The sequence below is a fragment of the Anticarsia gemmatalis genome, chromosome 26, assembly GCF_050436995.1.
Source record: "Anticarsia gemmatalis isolate Benzon Research Colony breed Stoneville strain chromosome 26, ilAntGemm2 primary, whole genome shotgun sequence".
In the NCBI taxonomy this organism is placed as follows: Eukaryota; Metazoa; Arthropoda; class Insecta; order Lepidoptera; family Erebidae; genus Anticarsia; species Anticarsia gemmatalis.
The window spans coordinates 2,795,788-2,816,647 of NC_134770.1; the positions used below are offsets into that span (position 1 = coordinate 2,795,788).

Genomic DNA, 20,860 nt, shown 5'->3' on the forward strand with positions numbered 1-20,860 from the left:
GCTCGTTGTTGTTTAGGTGTAAGAAATATATCCGCTTTTCGCGATTGACAATATAAGGTATAATAGGGGACGAGTTTACTAAACTACTACTACTATACATATATCAGCTTAGACTTTCTTCCAACGATGTTGGAGTCGGCTTCCTCTCTCGCCGGATGCAGCTGAATACCAGTGTTTTACATGGAGCGACTGCCTATCTGACCTCCACAACCCAGTTACCTGGTATAACATGATCTCCTTCGGTAAGACAGGTTGTCAGACCTTCAAGCTTCTGACTACCGTTAACGACTGTCAAAAATCTTCGAAAATGACAAAAGCGGGACCCACGATTTAACGTGCCTTCCGAAACACTGAGGAACTCGATATGTATAAAATGGCCACTCATCCACAGATCAACCTCGGCAAGCGTTGCTTAAACTCAGATCTCAAATGAATATTAAATTATTATTCTTTGATAATATACATTTACATGCATGAATGTTTTTATGATGGGTGAAGTTATCAGAAGAATGTTTTGCAGTGGTTTAGTCTATGCTGCTTAGTGTTGTAAAAAAGCTCGAGTCGGCGCTTAAACGCTTGAGTCGACGCTTAGGCAGATTGCTAATGCTCAAGTCGGGACTCGACTGAAGCGCTCGACGCTCAAGCAGTGGCTTGAGCGTTATAGCTCGGGTTTGAGCGCGCGCTTAGATTACATAGCTAGGTAAAATGTAAGAAAAAGTGTATAATTGAAATAATATAATTTTTAGTGATATTTTCTATATTATAATTGAAAAATATCTAATATATAATTAAACAATACCATGAAGAAAGACCCATACTGGTCCGTATATTTTCGTTACTAAGTTTGTTCCTTCTTTTAGTTATGATAAGGCCAGCTTTCGAAAATGCCACTTCGCTTGGCACACTCGCGCTTGGAACAGATAAAATTTCGAATGTCAGGTTAGTTAAGTTTAGCAATGTAGATTGCTTATTTTTCCACCACGACATCATATCTTTGTTGTTGGATTGTTGTTTATACATTGAGGAAAATAATGAATTCCTTGTCTGAATTTCAGGTTCTTGATTTTCTATCCTATCTTCATCTATCAATTTTTATTTTTCTTAATGGTGTCGCATTGCTTTTATTCATAAAATTATTATTATTAAAACGTGGATCTAATATAGTAGCTATTTTTGTAAGGCGCTGTCTCCACGAGCGAGAGAATCGCGGCGATATTATCGTCGTGCCACGTATTTCTATACACTCTCTATGGAACCGTCTCCACACGGCGATAATATCGCCGCGATACGACGAGTGGCAACGAGCGTGCGAAACGTCAATACATCGTCGCTAGTCGGCCGCGACAAGCAGCGGGTCCGCCGCGCGATCGCGACGAGCGCGCAGCGAGCGCGCTGTCAAATGCAGCGTCATTTATTTTCAACTAGCTGACCCGCGCAACTTCGTTTGCGTCACATAAGAGAGAATGGGTCAGAATTTTCCACGTTTTTGTAAAACTTTTTTACTGTTACTCTGCTCCTATTGGTCGTAGCGTGATGATATAAAATATGCTTTTTTTACGAAAAATATTCTCAAAATTATTTATATCTCTTAATGTATCGAAATCGCGCTAAGGTATATCCACCATTAAAACAGTTGCCATGACAACGGAATTTTATTGTCATTTCAGTGTCATTATAATGTTGAATATTCGCGACTTCGTACGCCACTTGAATTTTCCCGGGAAATGCGTCATTTTCCCGGGGTAAAAAGTAGCCTATGTCCTTTCTCGGGTATCAAAATATCTCCATACCAAATTTCATGCAAATTGGTTCAGTAGTTTAGGCGTGATTGAGTAGCAGACAGACAGACAGACAGACAGACAGACAGAGTTACTTTCGCATTTATAATATTAGTATGGATGTTGAAAACGCGGGGATACCGTTACGAGTCGCCGCGGAATCTCTGCGATTCCGTTACGACTCGCGACGATACGCGGCGGAATTATCGTTCGTGGAGATTGTCCGACGATACAAGGGCGGACTCGTCGCGATTCTCTCGCCCGTGGAGACAGCGCCTAAGATCCGTTTTTATCAGTGAACAGTATTCATTTAATTTCGTAATTATACATCATTTAGGGATTTGTTTAATTTATTTACAATTTGAAAATGTTGCATGTGATCCAACAACGAGTCCATGAAGGGAATAACATTACCGTGACTTCATAGAATTATGAATTTAAACATTACAACGCTTGAACGCTTGAGCGCATAACTCGAGCCTGAAAGTCTAAACTCTCAACGCTCGCAAGCCTTAAGCGCTCAAGCGTTTAACGCTCAAGTCTAAAACGCTCAGAAGCGTCGACTCAGCGCTTAACGCTCGACGCTCAGCGCTCATTTTTACAACACTAATGCTGCTGCCACGGCAGATCGTGGGTTCAAATTCCAAGAACATTTTAGGGAGACGTATATAGTTTCATGTCCTTGCCTACTTTCCTGGCATAAATAGTGTTAAGTATAGGCGAGATTCTAAGCTCCGATTGCAATAAGCTCGCCTCTTTTTACCTGGGACTAACAATATAACGCGGATATTTCGCAAATCTCTGCCAACACTTTCGGTTATATCAGGCGGGATATCATGTATGTATTATTAAAAGATCACGTTTTATTCTTTTCTGGTAATCCCAAGTTATATAATGTTAAATATTCCTTATATGACTTTAGCCGGTGTTTCTGTGTTACATAACACAGAGCCGTGTCATAAGTAACAGACAGGCAGGCAGACGGAGTGCGTGTGTTAAATTTAAAGGGTTTGCTTGACACATCACGATGGGAATTTATCATTCTTCATGTAGGAAGGACTTGGCAAAACATATGGTTATTGCTAAGGTATGTTACTGCAATAGCAAAGGGTGTTTTGGGTTCGATTCCAATATAGTGACTGTTTAAATTTTGAGTCAGCTTTTTACGTAGTAATTGAAAATGAAAAATCGTTCATTTAATTTACTAAAGGCATAACATTGCCTGTGTGTTTAAGCTACATACATAAAATACAGCATATAATCTCGTTAAGGGTAGGTAGAGCCCTTAAAACGCCATTTTTATATCCCTGTAACCTGCAAACTTTTATAAAGTACTACACAAACACTGCTTTAGGTGATGTGGATTCGATTTCTAGATAAAATAGTAAGGTCGTTTTAAAATGTATGTATGTAATGTCTCCTAATTCGGAAGTTTTATCTAAATTCCTAATCACATATTGATTGACGTACAATAAGTGTTTTTTTGCAATATTTAGTGAATGAAACAATGAGATTCCCATCACACAGACATTAGCGTTATCTAAATGTTTGTTGTCACCTGCATGAATAATTTAGTTTTTGTTGCCTCGGTAGCCATATTGATACTTTGATGGTGAAGGTATGACTACTGATCGCGAAGTCCGATGTTCGATTCTTAGTTTATTTACCCTAGCTGTGGTATATTTTGACATATGTTATGACATTAATGCCCGGTTTCTGAGTACATTTAGCGGTAGTTTATCTATTTAATAGCGTTTTTTTATATGGGTTTAAACGCTATTGCATAGATAAACTACCGCCAAATGTACCTCGGAAACCGGGAATAAATGGAGTAGTCGGCTTTATAAAAGTAATTTCTTTCAAAATTCGTTAGGGACACTGATATTTTTTTTTAACCCGTTTTGTTCCACTGCTGGGCAAGGGTCTCCTTCCAAATGAGGGAGGGGTCTTAGGCTTTGAATCCACCACGCTGGTGGAAAGTGCGAATTGGGGATTTTTGCATGCCTTAAATAAATGTATTAAACATATTATAAGAATGGAAGTTTCATCATGAAGTTTTCCTTTACGTTAATTATAAAGTGAAGGAATAAAATACAAGCATAAATTAATTAATTTACGCTTGTATATTTTTTGATTACAATGCGATGCCTGACATGACAGTGGCATACAATTCAGAACTTGAAAACCAGTAGTTCACATGTATTTCTAAAACGCATTATGTGTTTAAAGGCTGCAAAATTGCCACAGTTTATCAAAATACTAAAGATACTTTAAAGTACTTCCCAGGTTCGATTCCCCGGCTAGTAACTCAGCCCTGTACGCAACAGCCCTAACACATAAGGTCGCGATGATCGCGCGCCGCATGTCAATGCGTTCACAATTGTCTATAAAACGATGCGCCTGCGCACTCCATTGAACGTAACTCAACGAAAATGAAGGTGATAACACGTTTTATATCTGTAGTGTCTGTCTGTGTGTCTGTGTTGTGTTTTTTATGTTAATTGTTAGTTTAATTTAGTGCTGTGATGATTTTGTTGTTGTGGAAAAAAATGTTGTCGTTGAAATTGCAAATAAAATATCGATTCCTTCCAAAAATTAATAAGAATCTAACCACTTAATAAATGTTTATGCATATAATACGATTAACTTTAAAATGATGAGACTAGTATTTTTGGGAACTATTTGAAACACTCATTAAGTAAAATCACCATACTTTTTTTCAAATATCTTTTTTTTTTATAATTTGTATTCCTACAGAGTCAGACCGCTAGTAAATATAACTTACACCACAATATTTCGGGTTCGATTCTCGTCTCGGATAAAACTCTATGGGCTTTATCCAACTCCTACATATTTACATCATATTCCCGCGTACTTTACTTGCCTAAAGAAATGAAAATAAGGCGTCTAATATCTTACCGATATTGGAAATAGCTAATTGGGGTTTGATATAAAATATATGTACTTTTGTGATATATTCAGTCAGGCATTTTAAACTACCAAAAAACGTCACACATGATATAAGTATGTACCTACGTATATATCTTAGGTCATGTGTTATATCGCAATGTGTAGGCATATAATATATTCCATGTAATACATAAGATTCGCTGTAAGAATACATAAGTGATATTATTACCCAAGTAAAGTGTTAAACCATGTTATGTAGAAGGTAGATCTTTAATGTCTGCCAAATATGTTTATCAGTCCATCTTTACAATAAATAACTATTATTTTACGTACATATATAGAAACATACAGTTTAGGTTCTAATGTAATAAAGATACTATGTGAGGTAAAAATATGGTTTAGATTTTTTATATTATTCATAATATCACACTTGCTAAACCCAAAAGTGTAGGCGTTTGAAATACACCCGTTTCGCCATTAAACTATGTAATAGTCTATTGTCATATATCGGGGACGTTACCATACTCCTTGCTAGTATAAACAAAATATTTTAGTAAAACAGAAAATACGTACAACCCTTTGCCTGACCCGGGAATGCAACCTGCCATCACAAGCCAGAGGGGCAGTCAAATTACTTACACTTTAATTAACTAAAGCCATGACTAAATGTTTTTAAATATGGCATTATTATTTGGCACTTTTACTATTATTCCATAGGTTCAAAAACATATAAGGTATTCATACGTATCGATCTAAAATAACAGTTAATAGCCGTTTTTAAATATAGACGTACAACACTCTAATTTCTACCAATATTCCACAGTCCATAAATTCAATTAAAACACTATATTTTATTAGCCAGGTCAGAGAACATGGAGTTTTTAACCCACGAAATAGTATTCATTGAGTTAAACCTTTACGGGTGGTTATTGTACCCGTTTAATTTCCAAATTTTAGGGTCCGAAAGGGTTTGTAGCAACCGTTATTAACCCAAAGGTTAATTCTGTTATGAAATTATTCCTTTTGTATTGAAACCGAAAGATTTTTCGGAGACCTCTGAAACACAGGTTTTTTGGATTAGGTCATGTGGTTTTTGGGGATAATGTACTAAATTGATAAAATTAACCTAAAATAAATTATTTTGAGAGAATGTGATGAAGTGGCTAATAATCAACTCATTAGTAGCTAATGGCGTGTCTTGTTTTATATTAGGTTTTAATCTAGGCTGAGACAAATTTTATCGACTTCTATAAAATTGTATTTTCTAAAATCCACTTTTTATTAGTATGATAAATGTGTAAAAAGAAAATAATATACATATAATGGTGGTTAAATGACAACTCTACTTATTCCTTCAGGAACGATTCGACTGAAAATGAAACTATAGAGATATTTGAAATGTCAGGAACATATTTTGGAAACCATATTGTATGCACATATTGAGTTCTCAAAAGTAGAAAATTGAAAATTCTCTCTATTCCTCACGGCATATTACATTTTGAGAGAAAATATTTGGAGAATTTGTTCATATTAACTTGTTTTGATGTTAAAATGTAGACAGAAAAATGTTGTTTTGTAACAGTAAATAATTTCTTAAAAATACTACGTGTATTAAATTTTAAGCAAACGAAGCCATCTGCGTATTTCATCGTACATTTTTATTATCATGATTAAGAAACTTTCTAGGGATCAACAGACACGTAGACAAACTAACACATTTTAATTATTATTTTCTGTGTGTTTTTTTGTTTCAATAAATAATCTATTTCTTTTCTTATTAACCTTTAATAATCTCCATCATTAAATTAGTTTTTAATTTCATTCTTCAGGGGCTGTTGGCTGTGATATCTTTTCTCGTGTGCGGGGCAGTAGCGGAGCCCCCGGCGCCGTACGCGCCAAGTGGCTGGAGGCCTAACGGACCCGCCTTCGAGCTCCCTCAGCCAGGACAGGCTCAACAACAGGTAGGACAGATGTGCGGAATAAGACTAGATAACTGCTCAATTGAATGTTTTGTTTCAATACGGTTGCTTAACAGTACTTAATTGAGTTTTTTGTTGAAACACCGTTGCTTAACCGTCGAAAAAATACTTTCTTAGACTAGACTTTAAAATATTTTATATAATACTGTGTTACTGGCGGAATTAGACATGAAGCTGAAAGCAAAAAAACTGCTAAATTGGAATTCTTTTTTATTTCTACGCTATCAAATCGAAACAAGAAGATGCTATGAATACAAGAGTTATAAAATATAATATGTCACCATTGTATATAATATGGCTTTTAATTTTTTTTAATTTAATTTTTAATCATCGCTTCACTGGCGACGTATTTCGTCAGGTGATAGTTAAAGTAAACCTAGTTATGGAAATGTATAACTTCGTGGCAGTACAAAAGTTGGCATCATACATTCAAACTTAAATGTTACGCATTGGGAATAATACTCAACACTAACTTACAAATCTTCTAGCCGGCCAGCTACCTACCGCCAATTGACCCTCGGAACCCAACTAGAACTCCCGACGTAGAATATGGCACTCCTCAAGAAGAAGACGTCTCAGTCCAGGGTCTGCCCCCCCAGCGGGAGGAAGCTGAGTTCTTCCAAAGGTCACCCATAAATGGACAGCAAAACGTTGGACCTGCTTTTACTGCTGACATCAGAAACATTAATCAAAATTTCCAGCAGAGTCAGGTAAGTTTTCAGTGATTTTATTTGATTAAGTAGAAACCGGCAGATAGTAAACCGAGCGAGCTATGAGAATGATGTGATAGGGAGTATAGATACCTGTGTATTGTGCACACATTTGATAACTATAAACTTAGTCCTGCTGGTCGGTTTTAATGAGACTTGTCGCCGTAGCCGATTACTGGCTAACAGGATACCACTTATGGTTATTACTTATATTATTAAGTCTATTCTCACATGCAAAAAATGAATAATGGTGAGTAACTCATAATTATTTTATTTCAGTATCAGCAACAACAGCAAATCTTCCGCGAACTTGAAAGACAGAGACAGCTAGATGCTCAGATCGCTGCCAACAGACTGCCAAGACCGCAAGCTCCCGCTGTCTTCGCGCCAAGAACCACCCCGGCAACCACAGAAGCCACCACCCCTGAGGCTACCACAGTAGCTTCTACAACCGAAATCAGTCTAAACGAAGGAGAAACTCTTGAATCACCGAAGAAGGAAAAGGTTTCAGTGGAAGTAACAGCCCAGAAGATACAGGAGTATCCCGGGGAACTGTTCTTGAGCTCTCTAGCCCAATTACAGCTTCAGCCTCAATTCGTGCCTCTACAGTTCGGTCAGCTCAAAGCACCTTTATACCTTCAGCCTGTTCAAGCTCAGAAGCAAGTAGCTGGATTCGATGCTCAAACCCATTTTGCCGCTTTACCTTCAATCATAGCTCAGCAAAAACTTCAACAGCAAAACGCTGAACAGGGTTTCCAGAATCCAGCATTGTTGATCGCTGAACAACCCCAAGCTGTTCCTCAGTTACAGCCGGTTACTGCTTATCAGCAACCGCAGTTCCAGACTGAACAGGTTGCTGTGCAACCTCAAGCGTTATATGGACAGCCTGAAGCTGAACCAGTGGCTCAGTATCAACCAGTGAACTACCAACCTCAGTTGCAACAACCACAGTTGCAGTTGCAGCCTCTTCCTCAGTTTGCAGCTCAATCTGTAGCAGTACAGCCACAAGCTCAGTACCAACCTCAACCTGTGGCTTTCCAGCCGCAACCAGCTGCGTTCCAACCACAACCAGCTGCGTTCCAACCACAACCGGCCGCTTTCCAGCCACAACCGGCCGCTTTTCAACCACAACCAGCCGCTTTCCAGCCACAACCAGCCGCTTTCCAGCCAGCTCAGTTCCAACCACAGCCAGCCCAATTCCAGCCTCAGGCTCCCCAATTCCAACCACAACCGAACAACCAAGACGCAGAAAACATTGACCAGAGCTCTTACCAGCCCCAGCTGTACCAATCGCCATTCTTAGCTCCTCAACCTGGCCAACCACAACCTGGATACATCCAAGCGCAATTGATCAATTACCCTGGACAAGATTTGACACAGTTCCAAGGCCAATTCCAGCAGCAAAGTCAGTTGCAGCCGCAAAAGCAAGGGCCTGATGCCCTTCAGAGTGGCTTGGATGTGAACCAGCAAGGAAATGGCATTGAGGAACCTCAAGACCAGGAGGAAGACGGCCAGGACGAAGGCACCACGGCCACAGCCGTCGCGACAGCTTTTGGTACAAGGTCAGTATACTTGTATAGAATTTTAATGTTCCAATATAAGGACAATTGCGGACCAACGATTGATGATGTCGCAATAAAGTTTTGTATTCAGATTTGTGCTATAGTTAGGAATACTAATATAGTTAGTTAGCATTGAAAGCTTTAATTGATTATTCTAGTAAGATTTTCCCTTGAAATTTCTTGCATATTGATCGTAAATTATAATTTATTCATGTAAAATTAAGTAAACAAACAAAGTATCAAGAAAATCATTATTACACATAATTCAATTTAGATTTCCTGCACTATAATTGTGTTAACCCCACAAAGATTAGGTAAAAATCGCAATTTCAATACTGCCGTCGTAAATGTAAACACAGTAACTTAAGTTACTGTGTTTATAGTTTGTTTAGTTCTTTGGAATCAGGAGACCGCGGGCTATTTGAGAAAGTTTTCGGTTTGTTTGTACGATGGATAGTTACCGAAATACATTAAATAAAAACACAGTATTTTTACAAAAAAAACATTTTTTTTAATAAAAAATACAGTATCTGTGTTATTTTAAATTAAATAACAGTATCTCCACTACTAACTGTGTTTTTTTAACGTGAATAGATTTACTTTTTTTTATTTTGCTTGATTATAACACGGCTTCTTCAGTTACTGTGATTGCGTATAAAATATTGTTCAAAGATAAACAACAAATACTTGAATAAATCACAGTATCTCATTTACTGTATTACTGATTTTATACGTATTTCTAAGAAACATAGTTATAACACAGTATGTACATACTTACTGTGTCGTAATTCCCCTAATGTTAATATCTTTACAAAGTTACAACACAGTAATAGGTAAAACTTGGTTACAACACAGTAACCGTTGAGTTACCGTGTTGTAACTTAAAAAAGAAAAAAATATTATATTATTACCCTAGCTTAAAACACATTATCTAATTTTATTATTTATACAATAATAATATACTAGATATATATATACAGAATCAAAGATTTAACTATATACTAACATTAAAAGTTGCATGAAATAATATACAATAATTAGTATCTTCATGAGAGCAAAAATTAACCATTAAACTTCAACCGCGTTTTTCTCAAAACGCATATTTTGAAGTTACTGTGTTTAGATTTACGACGGCAGAATAGATGACCTAATTTTTGTCAAACATATTTATATTTGATCAAATATATTTTAGTTTAGCTCAAAGAACGAAAACACAACAATTTTAACCAACGCTAAGCAAAAATTCGAAGGTTATACCTACAAATACATTTCTTCAAAGCCAAACGTGACAGTCCAAGGAAAGCACGACAAGTCCTTGCGACAAATAAATCGCATCACTCACGCTGACCTTACAACGATCACGTATGTCGATAGTAAATGTAAATTGGTCGCATATACCTGTGACATTACGCTATTTTGTTCTGAATATTGATGTATTTTAATTCGCTATGTGCAGTACATTGTAATGAAGGGACCTTCGCGCTTGTTTGGTTTTTGATATCATCTGCATGTATTATATCGATAGAACAAGCTACTTGCTTGTATTGTATTGTACGGTAGGATTGTTTGTAGTAACTTAGGTTTAAGCTTAGTTATAACTGTAATCGTAAATGGATTTAATAGTTAGATAGGAATAGGCTTCGTTTGGCCTCTGTTCTTTTAGAAAACAATGTTTAGGTAAATCTTGTTATAACTTTTTATTATTATTATTTTCTTTTAAAAATAGACAACTAACACTTTAGTGCACGACAAAAGAACAATTAAAAGTTTAGAGACGATGTTTTCAAAAATAATTACTCGCGAGATGCCGATAACCTATTTTTTAGGACACATTTATATTTGATGCAATTATTTTAAATTAGCTTTATTGTTAATCCGTAATCTTTCTTTACTACATCCTTTTAATTCTATTAACAGGACTCAACCTCGCGTGTTCACTCAATACGGAGCTCCCTTCCCCGTGCCTAGAGTGCAGGCCGCTCCTGCACCGACCACCACCGAAGCACCTGTAGAGGTAAGGACTTGACCGAATATCGGAAGCTTTAGGACTTTAAGGGATGGTTCATATCTGACGGAAGATGCGTTGGGCGTAACTTAATTTGAATGGGCTTGAGTTTGAGTGTGAACGGACGAGTGTTTTTCTATACATTTGTCCGTTCTAGCGTTGCGCGACCGATAATACGCGACGTATGTTCCGTCAGATGTGAACCTTCCCTAACAGCTAATAATAGCTGGACAAAAAAACTGTAAATTTTTGCATTTATATTTTCGACAACTCACACACTGTCATCTGATTCCAAACTGAGCAGAGCTTGTAGTAATCAAACAACTGATAAACATACTCATATACTTTTAAATGCATACTTATACATTCATTTACAGCCAGGCTCAGAACACATACTCGTGCTAATCACACAAATATTTGTCACGTGTGGGATTCGAATCCACTACACGCACTACGGTTGGTTATCTTAAATACTGCTTAAGTAACATAACGTTTTTTCAGGAGGTAACTGACGATGGACCAGTCGTTGCTCACGCGGTTGCTATTGCCGATGGCAGCAGAAAGAAGAGTGCTAAGCTCAGGTAAATTTTAACAAACATACATATATAAGACCTATCTACCCTTTCCTTAGGAGTTGTATTTTGTATAGTATACCGGTGAGTAATTTTTTCCTCTTTGCTTTTTCGAATAAGAGAGATTAAATTCGGTTTTGCTCACTGTTTCTGTTTACCAAATTTAAGGCCATCGCCTATCGCCAATGATTTTCCAATTACAGATAGATCTATGTAATTTAAATATTAAACTATACTATAATAACGTACTCACCACTGCTTTGAAAAGTTAACTCAAACGAGAACATGCGTTTTGAAATGCCTGACGATTCGGCGTAGGTTACTCAGACTGTGGTCGCGTTAATTCTCGTATCCTATTATATGACGAACATGTAACGCGAAAATTTAAAAAAATATTATATATAAAAGTTATTTTTTATTAAATTTCGTATGTCTTTTCCAGGAGGAGTCGTATTCGCCCAATTTTCACGTTGGACAGATCCGGACACCTAGTGTTGGCTCAAGGACAATAAATCTAATGAAAAGTGCAATCCAGTCAAAATATCTATTTAATTATAAGCTCAATACAGACTAGTACCGAGCTGTCACGTATCTCAGATGACCACTATTTGAAGTCCACTATGCTGTACATTGTTTTCTTCCTTAGATTATAGTGATCACACGTTACGTCAAAGCAGCAATGTACTGAATAGTGACCATCAATTTGACTTACCCTAGTTGTCAACTGAGATACGTGATAAACTCGCTGATAAGTGTTGGTTAGGAATTAATAGATTTCCTTAAATATTTTCTGTCACTTTATCTATCGCTATCATCAGATGGATAGCCTATCCAATAGTTATAGTGACAGTGTTTCTGTAAAAAAATCAATTGCTAGCCGACACTTATTCAGACGTGATAAATCCAACCGTTAATGTTATAAAGACCAATAACTGCTTGTAGAAATGGTGTTTGAGTTGAAGCCATAAAATATAATCACATTTATGTTGTTCGGAAGGAATAATATAGTTTTCTTTATTATTTTAATTGTGACAAAACAATCTCGGTCACGGTCGGTCAGTCAGTGTACTAAAGACTAGGAAAGCCCGGTGATATTCGGTCGGAACTTCGATTATACATCTATCTCGTTTAAGATTAACAATCGCTGACATCCATTTTTTGTCACAATTAAAACTAAAATCACATAAAAACACCTGTATTTACGAGTATTCCTTCGAATAATGTGTTGTATTCAGAACTAGCTGACCCGCGCAACTTCGCTTGTGTCACATAAGAGAGAATGGTGAAATTTTTCCCCGTTTTCGTAACATTTTTTACTCGTACTCTGCTCCTATTGGTCGTAGCGTGATGATATATAGCCTATAACCTTCCTCGATAAATGGGCTATCTAACACTGAAAGAATTTTTCAAATCGGATCAGTAGTTCCTGAGATTAGCGCGTTCAAACAAACAAACAAACAAACAAACAAACTCTTCAGCTTTATAATATTAGTATAGATTACTTATATACTTATTTATTTGGAAAAACTGTGACTAAAAGTAAATATTCCGATGTTCTGTAGACGAAAAGCTTTGGTTATTAAATTTTGTAAAAGATGGTGATAATTCACTTGCAAAATAAAATAGATATTTGTTTGAAGCCGTTGTCAAATTTATTTATAAAAGACCTACGTATCATTTGACATTAGCCTAGCCTGGCCTTTCTTAGAGTTTCACCGGGTGCAGCTAGTATTTTACATAATTATCATTTGGCAATAATGATAACATTGCAATGTCTTTTTGGAAAGTTGACAAAGTATTGTGAAGCCCATCAAATTGCGTGACGCGCAACGCGTCCTCCATGTGTCCATGTGTCAGACATGGAGTCAGTATTATTATACTAACCTAGATAAAAATATAGAGCAGATTCTAAATTGTCCATATCAGACATACACGACAGTCAGTCTTTTGCACAAAATTCCACCCATTTTAATAACTCCGGATTAAAAATGTTAAATTAGTTTTCCCGTTCCCGTTTTTTTTGTCCAAAAGTTAATTTGGCTGGCAACCCCAACTTTTTTTATTTATTACCGATTTTTATAGCCGATTGAGGGGCGGCCATTATTTTCGAAATTAGGGGAAGAAAGTAAACTTGAGTAGGGTCAAATACTTCGTTAAATTAGGTACAATCGTAAAGTACTAATATTCAGTATTTTTAATTCAAAAGTTATGATCAAACTTCCAATGCTGAATGACGTCACAAAAGCCAATTGGTAAAGTACGAGTGTTAAGTCTTACTTGGAACCAAATGCGTATTTCTTCCTAGATTTTTTATTTTACCAAAAAAGCCACTCAATTTGATCCTGAGACCTTTGACCCTTAGACCAGTAAAAAAGCCAGTGCTTTCATAAAAAAATAATACACATCTGAAACCAAAGTTTAATGCTTGGAAGTCTAAAAACAAAATAGATTTCAGCTCAATATTTTTTATTGAAAAACCAAATGTAAAACAAAGACAATTTAAAATCCCAATCAAAGTGACATCACTGTGAACACGCACTAAGAAACGCCGAGTTAAGGTCTTGCTATCATCATAAACACTCCATACAGACAGAAAAGTAACATTATGAAAGTAGGAACAGTTGTAATGACTAATAAATTTTCCCTTAAGAATGCCATAGGAGCTGCAAAAAGGAATTTGAAATGTCTGAGCCGACCATTATTCTCTAAAGGCAATTGGGCTGTAGCAACCGATACAGTCACTGGATCCCCTTTACCAACTTCCACGTGATGTGGTACCGGTGGTTTTAGTATCTCGAAATAATCAGGACCAGCATGAGGCTTCTTCAACGTCTTAAGAGACAATTGCGACCCTGTCTTCGGCTGCGGGAACGGTCTCTCCACACTCAATTTCAACATCAGTTCGTCAATTATTTGATTTTGTACCAAATCACATTGAAGATTCTGATCAGTGATAGCAATGTAGTTTTCTTGAACTGTCCGCACCCCTCTTTGAGGACTTGCTTGAACACATCTCTGGGTACTTACTTCCTCAGTTTTTATCATAATGAGCGAAGTATCTTCCAATGGCATTTTAACATTAGGTTGCACAAATACCGATAAAGATTTCCTCAACTCTTTAATAATTTTATCCGTCAAATTCTCTTCCAATCTCTTCATAGCCAAATCTAGTAAAAAGTTCATACGATCCCATACTTCAGATAAATCAGATGGAATAGTATTATTAGCTCTCACTTCTTCCGAACATGTTCTTTTCTGTGACTTTTCAACTTCAAGTACAGCTTTTATTGTCGCCTCGTCAGGTAAAGTAAGATCTAAGCGTTTCTCTCTACTGTTTTGTGTATTGAAAGGTTTCGACAACACGTTTCTTGGTAGTTCATTTAGATTCCTACTAGGATTATTATCTCCTGTACTATTTAGATTAGTATCTGCAGGGTTAAGATAATCGATTACATTATCAGTCACGATTACAGCGTTTTGGGCGTTCCCATTTCCAGGCGAACTGGTGCATGGAGGCAATTCAGTTTGTACTAGATTAATAACAGTGTCTAACAAAGTTGTTCTTTTAGAAACGGTCTCGTGTAACCCAACCGTTTCTATGCTATCTGCACTACTCTTAGGTAAATCTTCAATGTGTATTTCTGCTTCAGAATTGGATAAAAGTTCGAGTTCAGAATTGGCACATGAAGGATTGCAATCGAAACTACTCCGCGCTATTTCATAAGTATCGTCGTTACTCTGAGCTGCCGATAGTGTTTTCTTTTCTATATCAATGAGTGTTTCAGCGCTAAAGTCTTTGTCTTGTAGTTTAAACTCTTCTGCGCCGCGTACAGGTGTTTTTTCCCCGGCTTCAGAAGCCGTCTCAGATGTAAGTTCCATACCAGTAAACGATATTGTATCGACACTCGCTCTTTTCTGTTTATCAGCCGTTTCTTCATCAGCAGCAGGTATCTTTTCTATAACCTGTTTGTTGTTCGGTAATGATGGAGTGTAAGCCACTGCGACGGCAACATTAATGATGTCTTGTTTAAATGGAAAAGTATTTGGAGGCATTGGCACCGTGGAATGCACAGACTTGATGCTGTAAAAATCATCACTTTTGAAGGAAAATGAACTGCCATTGACCAATGTTTTTTGACTTGAATAACTCAAAAACGACATTTTAGTTGTTGCCGCTGAAGAATCTAGTGATGTGTTGTCAGTATCGTTATAACCAAAAACATCAGTCATAGAAATCCGATCTGTATCATCAAATAAGTTTTCTTTAGCCAACACCTTTTTCAGTATGCGTGATCTAGAAACTACTTTTGATATTGTGTTGGAATAAATTTGCCTGATCGGCGCCGACTTAGAAGTATTAAACTTCGTCTTCTCGTAGTACTTCTCCAGCCTTCGGGCAAAGCTATTTTTTGTATTCTTATATTTAAAATGTACATTCTTAAACCTTATGACAGGTTTGTATTTCTTTGGTTTTCTTTTCAATAATCTGTGGCTTTGTTTGTATTTTTTTATATTTTTCGAAGCATTGAATAGAATTTTTGGTTGTTCGTCCGCCATTTTGTTATCATCTACGACGTAGCTGTCTGTTTGAGGGGACTTTTTATCTGAGTCTCCGAATTGGTTATCGTCCAATATATCAATTTTAACTTCGCTGTGGTTATGTACTGACGGTAGAGGGTAGGAGTCATTGCTTGAGTTGATTGTAAATGTTTTTGTAGAAGTTGCAGACGCAGTGGGTGACACAGGCTCTGTACATGTTACGCCATGTTCTTGGTTACGCTTGTTATTAAGTACTTTTTTGACTATTTCTTCATTAGGTTCATGCACAGCAAATGCTACCACAAAAGTGTTCATCCTTTTCGGATAGCGTGTTGCTGACTTTGGCCTTTTTGCTTTTTTCGGTGGTTCTTTTTCGGTTTCCATTATAATTTGTCTTAAGATTTATACTGAATACCTGAAACAAATATTAAATTATACAACGAATAAATCAATTACTGAGGTGTGCGACAGGCAAAAATGAATAACGAAATTACTCACAAAAATAATAAAAAACAAACTTCTAAAAAAGTATTTATTATCAAAATAAAATCAATAATAAACTAATAGTGTATATTCCATAAAAACATCAAAAACCTAAATCGGAGAGCCTTAAACGTATATCTGTAAAGTTTTCAATGGGCGATCTTTTCAGAGTTCTACCGATGGCCTTGTCTTTTTCGGAGAAAGATAGGAAATCTTTTATGACAAACGAGTAGAATAAGCACAGTAAAAGAAAAACAGGGATCCACAATAACAAACAGTAGACACATCCTTCACCGAAACCCAAACCGCGAGGTTGTTTGCATGAACGACAACCTGCTTCCTCGTCCAGACAGCTGCCGAGTGAGCTGCAGTCTCCAGCAGTCGCTACCCTTATACCAGATGAAGACGTGCAACAAGGTACAGTCTTCTTCTTCGACCAAAAATGCTTCTTCTTTTTTCTCATGTCTTTAGAGTGACTGCATCTCGGTGGACTATAATAACACTTGTTCGCACCTCGTGATTTCACACAATTGTCACAGAAAAACGCCACTAATCGTTTATTTCTTTCCGATTTGATTTCGAATAATGATTTTGATCTTGGAAAAGAACATGTTAAGGCTTCATCGGTGAATTGATGACTACATTTCTCAACCGCATTTGCTTTTGACGTCATGTCGGTCACTTTCAACACTGATTCACTGTCAATCATGCGGTAGGACGTGCTTTTTTTTGTAAGTCTGTTGTAGAACTCGAATGCATCCATTTTACGTTCATTCGCTAATCGTACCACCGACTGTGGAAGTCTTTTATGAAAGTCAGAAGTTATCTGTGTCGCTTTAGATGGATATAATAAACTGATTACTGCTTCACATCTAGAACTTGAAGTATTGTCACTAGCTTTTACAGAAATAGGTGTTTCTTTGGATTTTGAAGATTCCCGGTGGATTTGTTCAGTCACAAACTTTTCGGCGGTCGTCGCTAAATCTTTGATTACAGTGCGCAGTTCATTTATTTCCTGTAATATTTCTAATTCATTACTTATGTTGCTTCGTTCTGTGATAGTTTGTTGTACGTCTGTTTTTTCTTGAGAACTGATGTCGAAAATATATTTAGCTTGACTGACGGCGCCGTCGAGAAGTGGTATAATTCCTGGAGTACATTGAAAATCACTTATTTGGTCTTCTTTTTTGGATTCTGGAACTGATAATTCTATGGATGGTGATGATTCTAATACAGTGGGAGTACATGTCTCACATGTTGGATTGGATTCTAATTTAGAAGATTGTACATTGTATAGTAGAGTAGAGCCTCCTTTAGTCTCATAAGCCCCTAATGTAGGGAATACTATATCGCTGATTGTTGTACTTGCGTCCTTAGTTCCGCGTTCACCAGTAGGAAACACGTTTATACGAACATCGACTTTCAGATTTCTATTGCTCTCATAATCAGTGAAGAACTGAAATATATTTTGGCAATTCTTAAAGAATTCTCTTCTTTTGACCATTTTGCTTATGGTCTTTTTGTTCAAGACTCTAAAATGTTTGTTATATTTGTTACTAGCTCTTGTGTATCGTATTATTTTGTGACTTCGCCTTTTTTTCGTATTTTTCTCTCTTCTTTTAGGCTTTTTACGTGCATGTTTTATGTTGCTTTCCATCTGTGTACTGTGTGTAGTATTCTTGAAAGTTTGATTGATACTCGAATAAGTTATATTTTCATCTACAATTTTTTTTGCAACGTTACCATTGAATTGTTCATCTGCGTTATTATTCAAATTGATATTTCTATTCACCGTGACATGAGATATGCTATGTGTTGTTATCTCTTCAGAAATATTTCCGGTCATGGTATAATTATCATTTTTATTGTTGAGTTGTGAATTTTTATCAACACATGAAGTACTCACATCCATGTCGTTTATAAAAATATCTTGTAGAACACTAGGCATATCTTCAAGGTGGCTTTTCTTAAGTAAGAAGTTGACTTTGTTGATTTTATCATGTCTCGATGTACTTGTACTGTCTTCGGTAGCACTCTTGTAAAAAGGTTTCGGAAAGAATACGATACGTTTCTTCATTGCCTTTACATTTATGTCATAGTTAGCACATCTTTTTGTGAGTGATTTTGTAGAAATTGCCATTAAATTGTAATTTGACGACTCTAATTTTTTTTGCTGTTTTCTATGCTTGTCCTTATTGTTTTTGAGTTTATACGACGAGTGATGTCTGCTTTTTTTGCGAAACACTTTTAGTTTTTGTTTGTGAAAAATTCTTGGGATGCTCAGAGTGGATATAATTCTTATATCTTTATGGTGAGGTATAGTTGAATTTGACGAAGAATCTTTTGAGCCTAAATATGGCATTTGAGTTTTATCATTGCACGATTTACACCTGCATTCGTTGCAAATAGTTTGAGGGAGTTTCTTTTTGTTTTTAATTTGACGTCGATGCGCTGCATCCAATATGTAAGTAGAATCGGACGATCTGTTTAGTTCATTCTTTTCATCATTTAGGTCCCTTTCTATTTTATGAAGTATTGAATCTAAAACAGATTCAAATTTATGCTGTGTATCTTTATTGTATAGTAAGTATTTGCAAATCCATTGATTGAGTAAGTTTTTAAGATTATCTAGCATTAATGCTTCGATATCTATGGGAGCGTTGCTTTTGATCTCGCTTATTTCATTGTCACCACACGCGCTGGTATCAGGGAACTCCTCAATTGTTTCAACTTCTGTATCCATTAAAGTAGAATATTTAGACTTAGCTGAGCTTCCTCTGTTCGAAGATTTCTTCTTTTTACTTCTATAATATCTCCTCAGGATACAAATGTCCGTTTCCACGCTCAAGTCTCTTTTAATTTTTCCTTTGTCTAAGTAGTACTGGTTGTTTTGTAGATTCTTTCGTATTTGTAGAAAACCACTCTTTGTGACCAGTTGTGAAGCGCCTGAACATGTTCTAGAGTATGTTATCAAAGTGTTATTGGACATTTTGAAGAGAACCCTCGTGTCTCCATCTTTCTCTCTCAGTTTCTCTTCTGATGGTTTACCCATGTCTTATAAATCTTCTCGCCTCTTCTGAAACCAGAAATATTAGTATTCTATTCATCTGTTATTTTCTATTTATCAGTTGGTTGTTTGTTTGCAGTTCTTCAGATATAACACTTATGAAGTCTCGTTCACTTAAAAATATGTCTTCTTTACTGTTTTATGTTTATGAATCTACTTTTAAACATTGCTAGGAATATCACGTACAAATCCGTCGGGAAAGGCTAAGCCGCGGTGCGACAAGTTGCAGTGTTCAATACAAAGCTCTACACACGTAATATTGAAACAGTGATAGAGATAAAATACCTATAATATCGAAGGTTTAAAAAATATATTTATAAGAACCACGTGTTTGTAAATTGGTTGTCAATAAAATGTGTTAGAAAACTATTAACTGCGTTAAGGCCTTATCTACCTCATAATCCTAATATATTATAGTTAGATGCATACAGAAATATGTTCGCCATTACAGGAGGTTTATTTAGGGCCTAGAACTTTGTGGTAAAAGCCTTAGCAAAGACGCAAAGCCAGCCATGTTCCTGTAGAATATCTAAGATGGCAAAAAGGCTATTAAACGGTGACTTTACTAATTACTAGGCTCCAGGCGCATTCGATATATTTGCCGATATGTGTACATTCGCAACTGTATAGTGCAAAATACAACTAATACAAGAAACAAATATTTCTATAAATACTTACTAAGTATATAAATTCCTCATAATTTGGATATAGTTCTTGTACTAAAGATTTCCTTTGTCATGCGTTATATAAATTTCAATATATTTCATGAGAATACAGAACAAAATTTTGCTTTCTTGACATTGTAATGACGTAAAAATATCAAAACTTTCTTCTTGAAGTTTTAGTTTTTCTTGACTTAAAAAGTTTTGAATGACAAAAGAGTTTTTATTAAAGAAATAGAAGTACCCATTCTGTTAGTGTTGAACCGAAATAGTGGAATACTTACATATTTTTTACTAATATGAGAATTCCAGCTTTTGCGAATATTTATTTCCCTGTATGGATTGTGGGCTTTGCCTGAAATTATAGCTAATGGACCGATGGAAGAGTCTAGAGGCGTAGCGTCGCGTGTGGTGGGTTCGAATCCCGGAACAAATCTATATGTGATGAGCACGAATATTTGTTCTGAGCCTGGTTGTCAATTTATCTATTTATATAAGTATGTATTTAGAAGTATATAAGTATGTTTATCAGTTATTTGGTTACCATAAGACAGTCACTGCTTTAGTTTGGAATCAAATGATGTTTATTAATT

At 36.2% G+C, this 20,860-nt stretch overlaps 2 protein-coding genes across 2 annotated transcripts; one reads left to right on the plus strand and one right to left on the minus strand.

The window, feature by feature from the left end:
- The first annotated feature begins 4,181 nt into the window (after positions 1 to 4,181).
- Positions 4,182 to 13,155, plus strand: LOC142984244 (uncharacterized). Its single transcript, XM_076131716.1, has 7 exons — positions 4,182 to 4,216; positions 6,518 to 6,649; positions 7,156 to 7,377; positions 7,657 to 8,939; positions 10,857 to 10,953; positions 11,446 to 11,525; positions 11,959 to 13,155. The coding sequence occupies exons 1-7, from the start codon at positions 4,211 to 4,213 to the stop codon at positions 12,026 to 12,028; spliced, it is 1,890 nt and encodes a 629-aa protein (XP_075987831.1). The 5' UTR covers positions 4,182 to 4,210; the 3' UTR covers positions 12,029 to 13,155.
- Positions 13,156 to 16,641: 3,486 nt separating this feature from the next.
- LOC142984070 (uncharacterized) lies at positions 16,642 to 19,535 on the minus strand. Its single transcript, XM_076131381.1, has one exon. The coding sequence runs from the start codon at positions 19,525 to 19,527 to the stop codon at positions 16,642 to 16,644; it is 2,886 nt and encodes a 961-aa protein (XP_075987496.1). The 5' UTR covers positions 19,528 to 19,535.
- Positions 19,536 to 20,860: the final 1,325 nt, after the last annotated feature.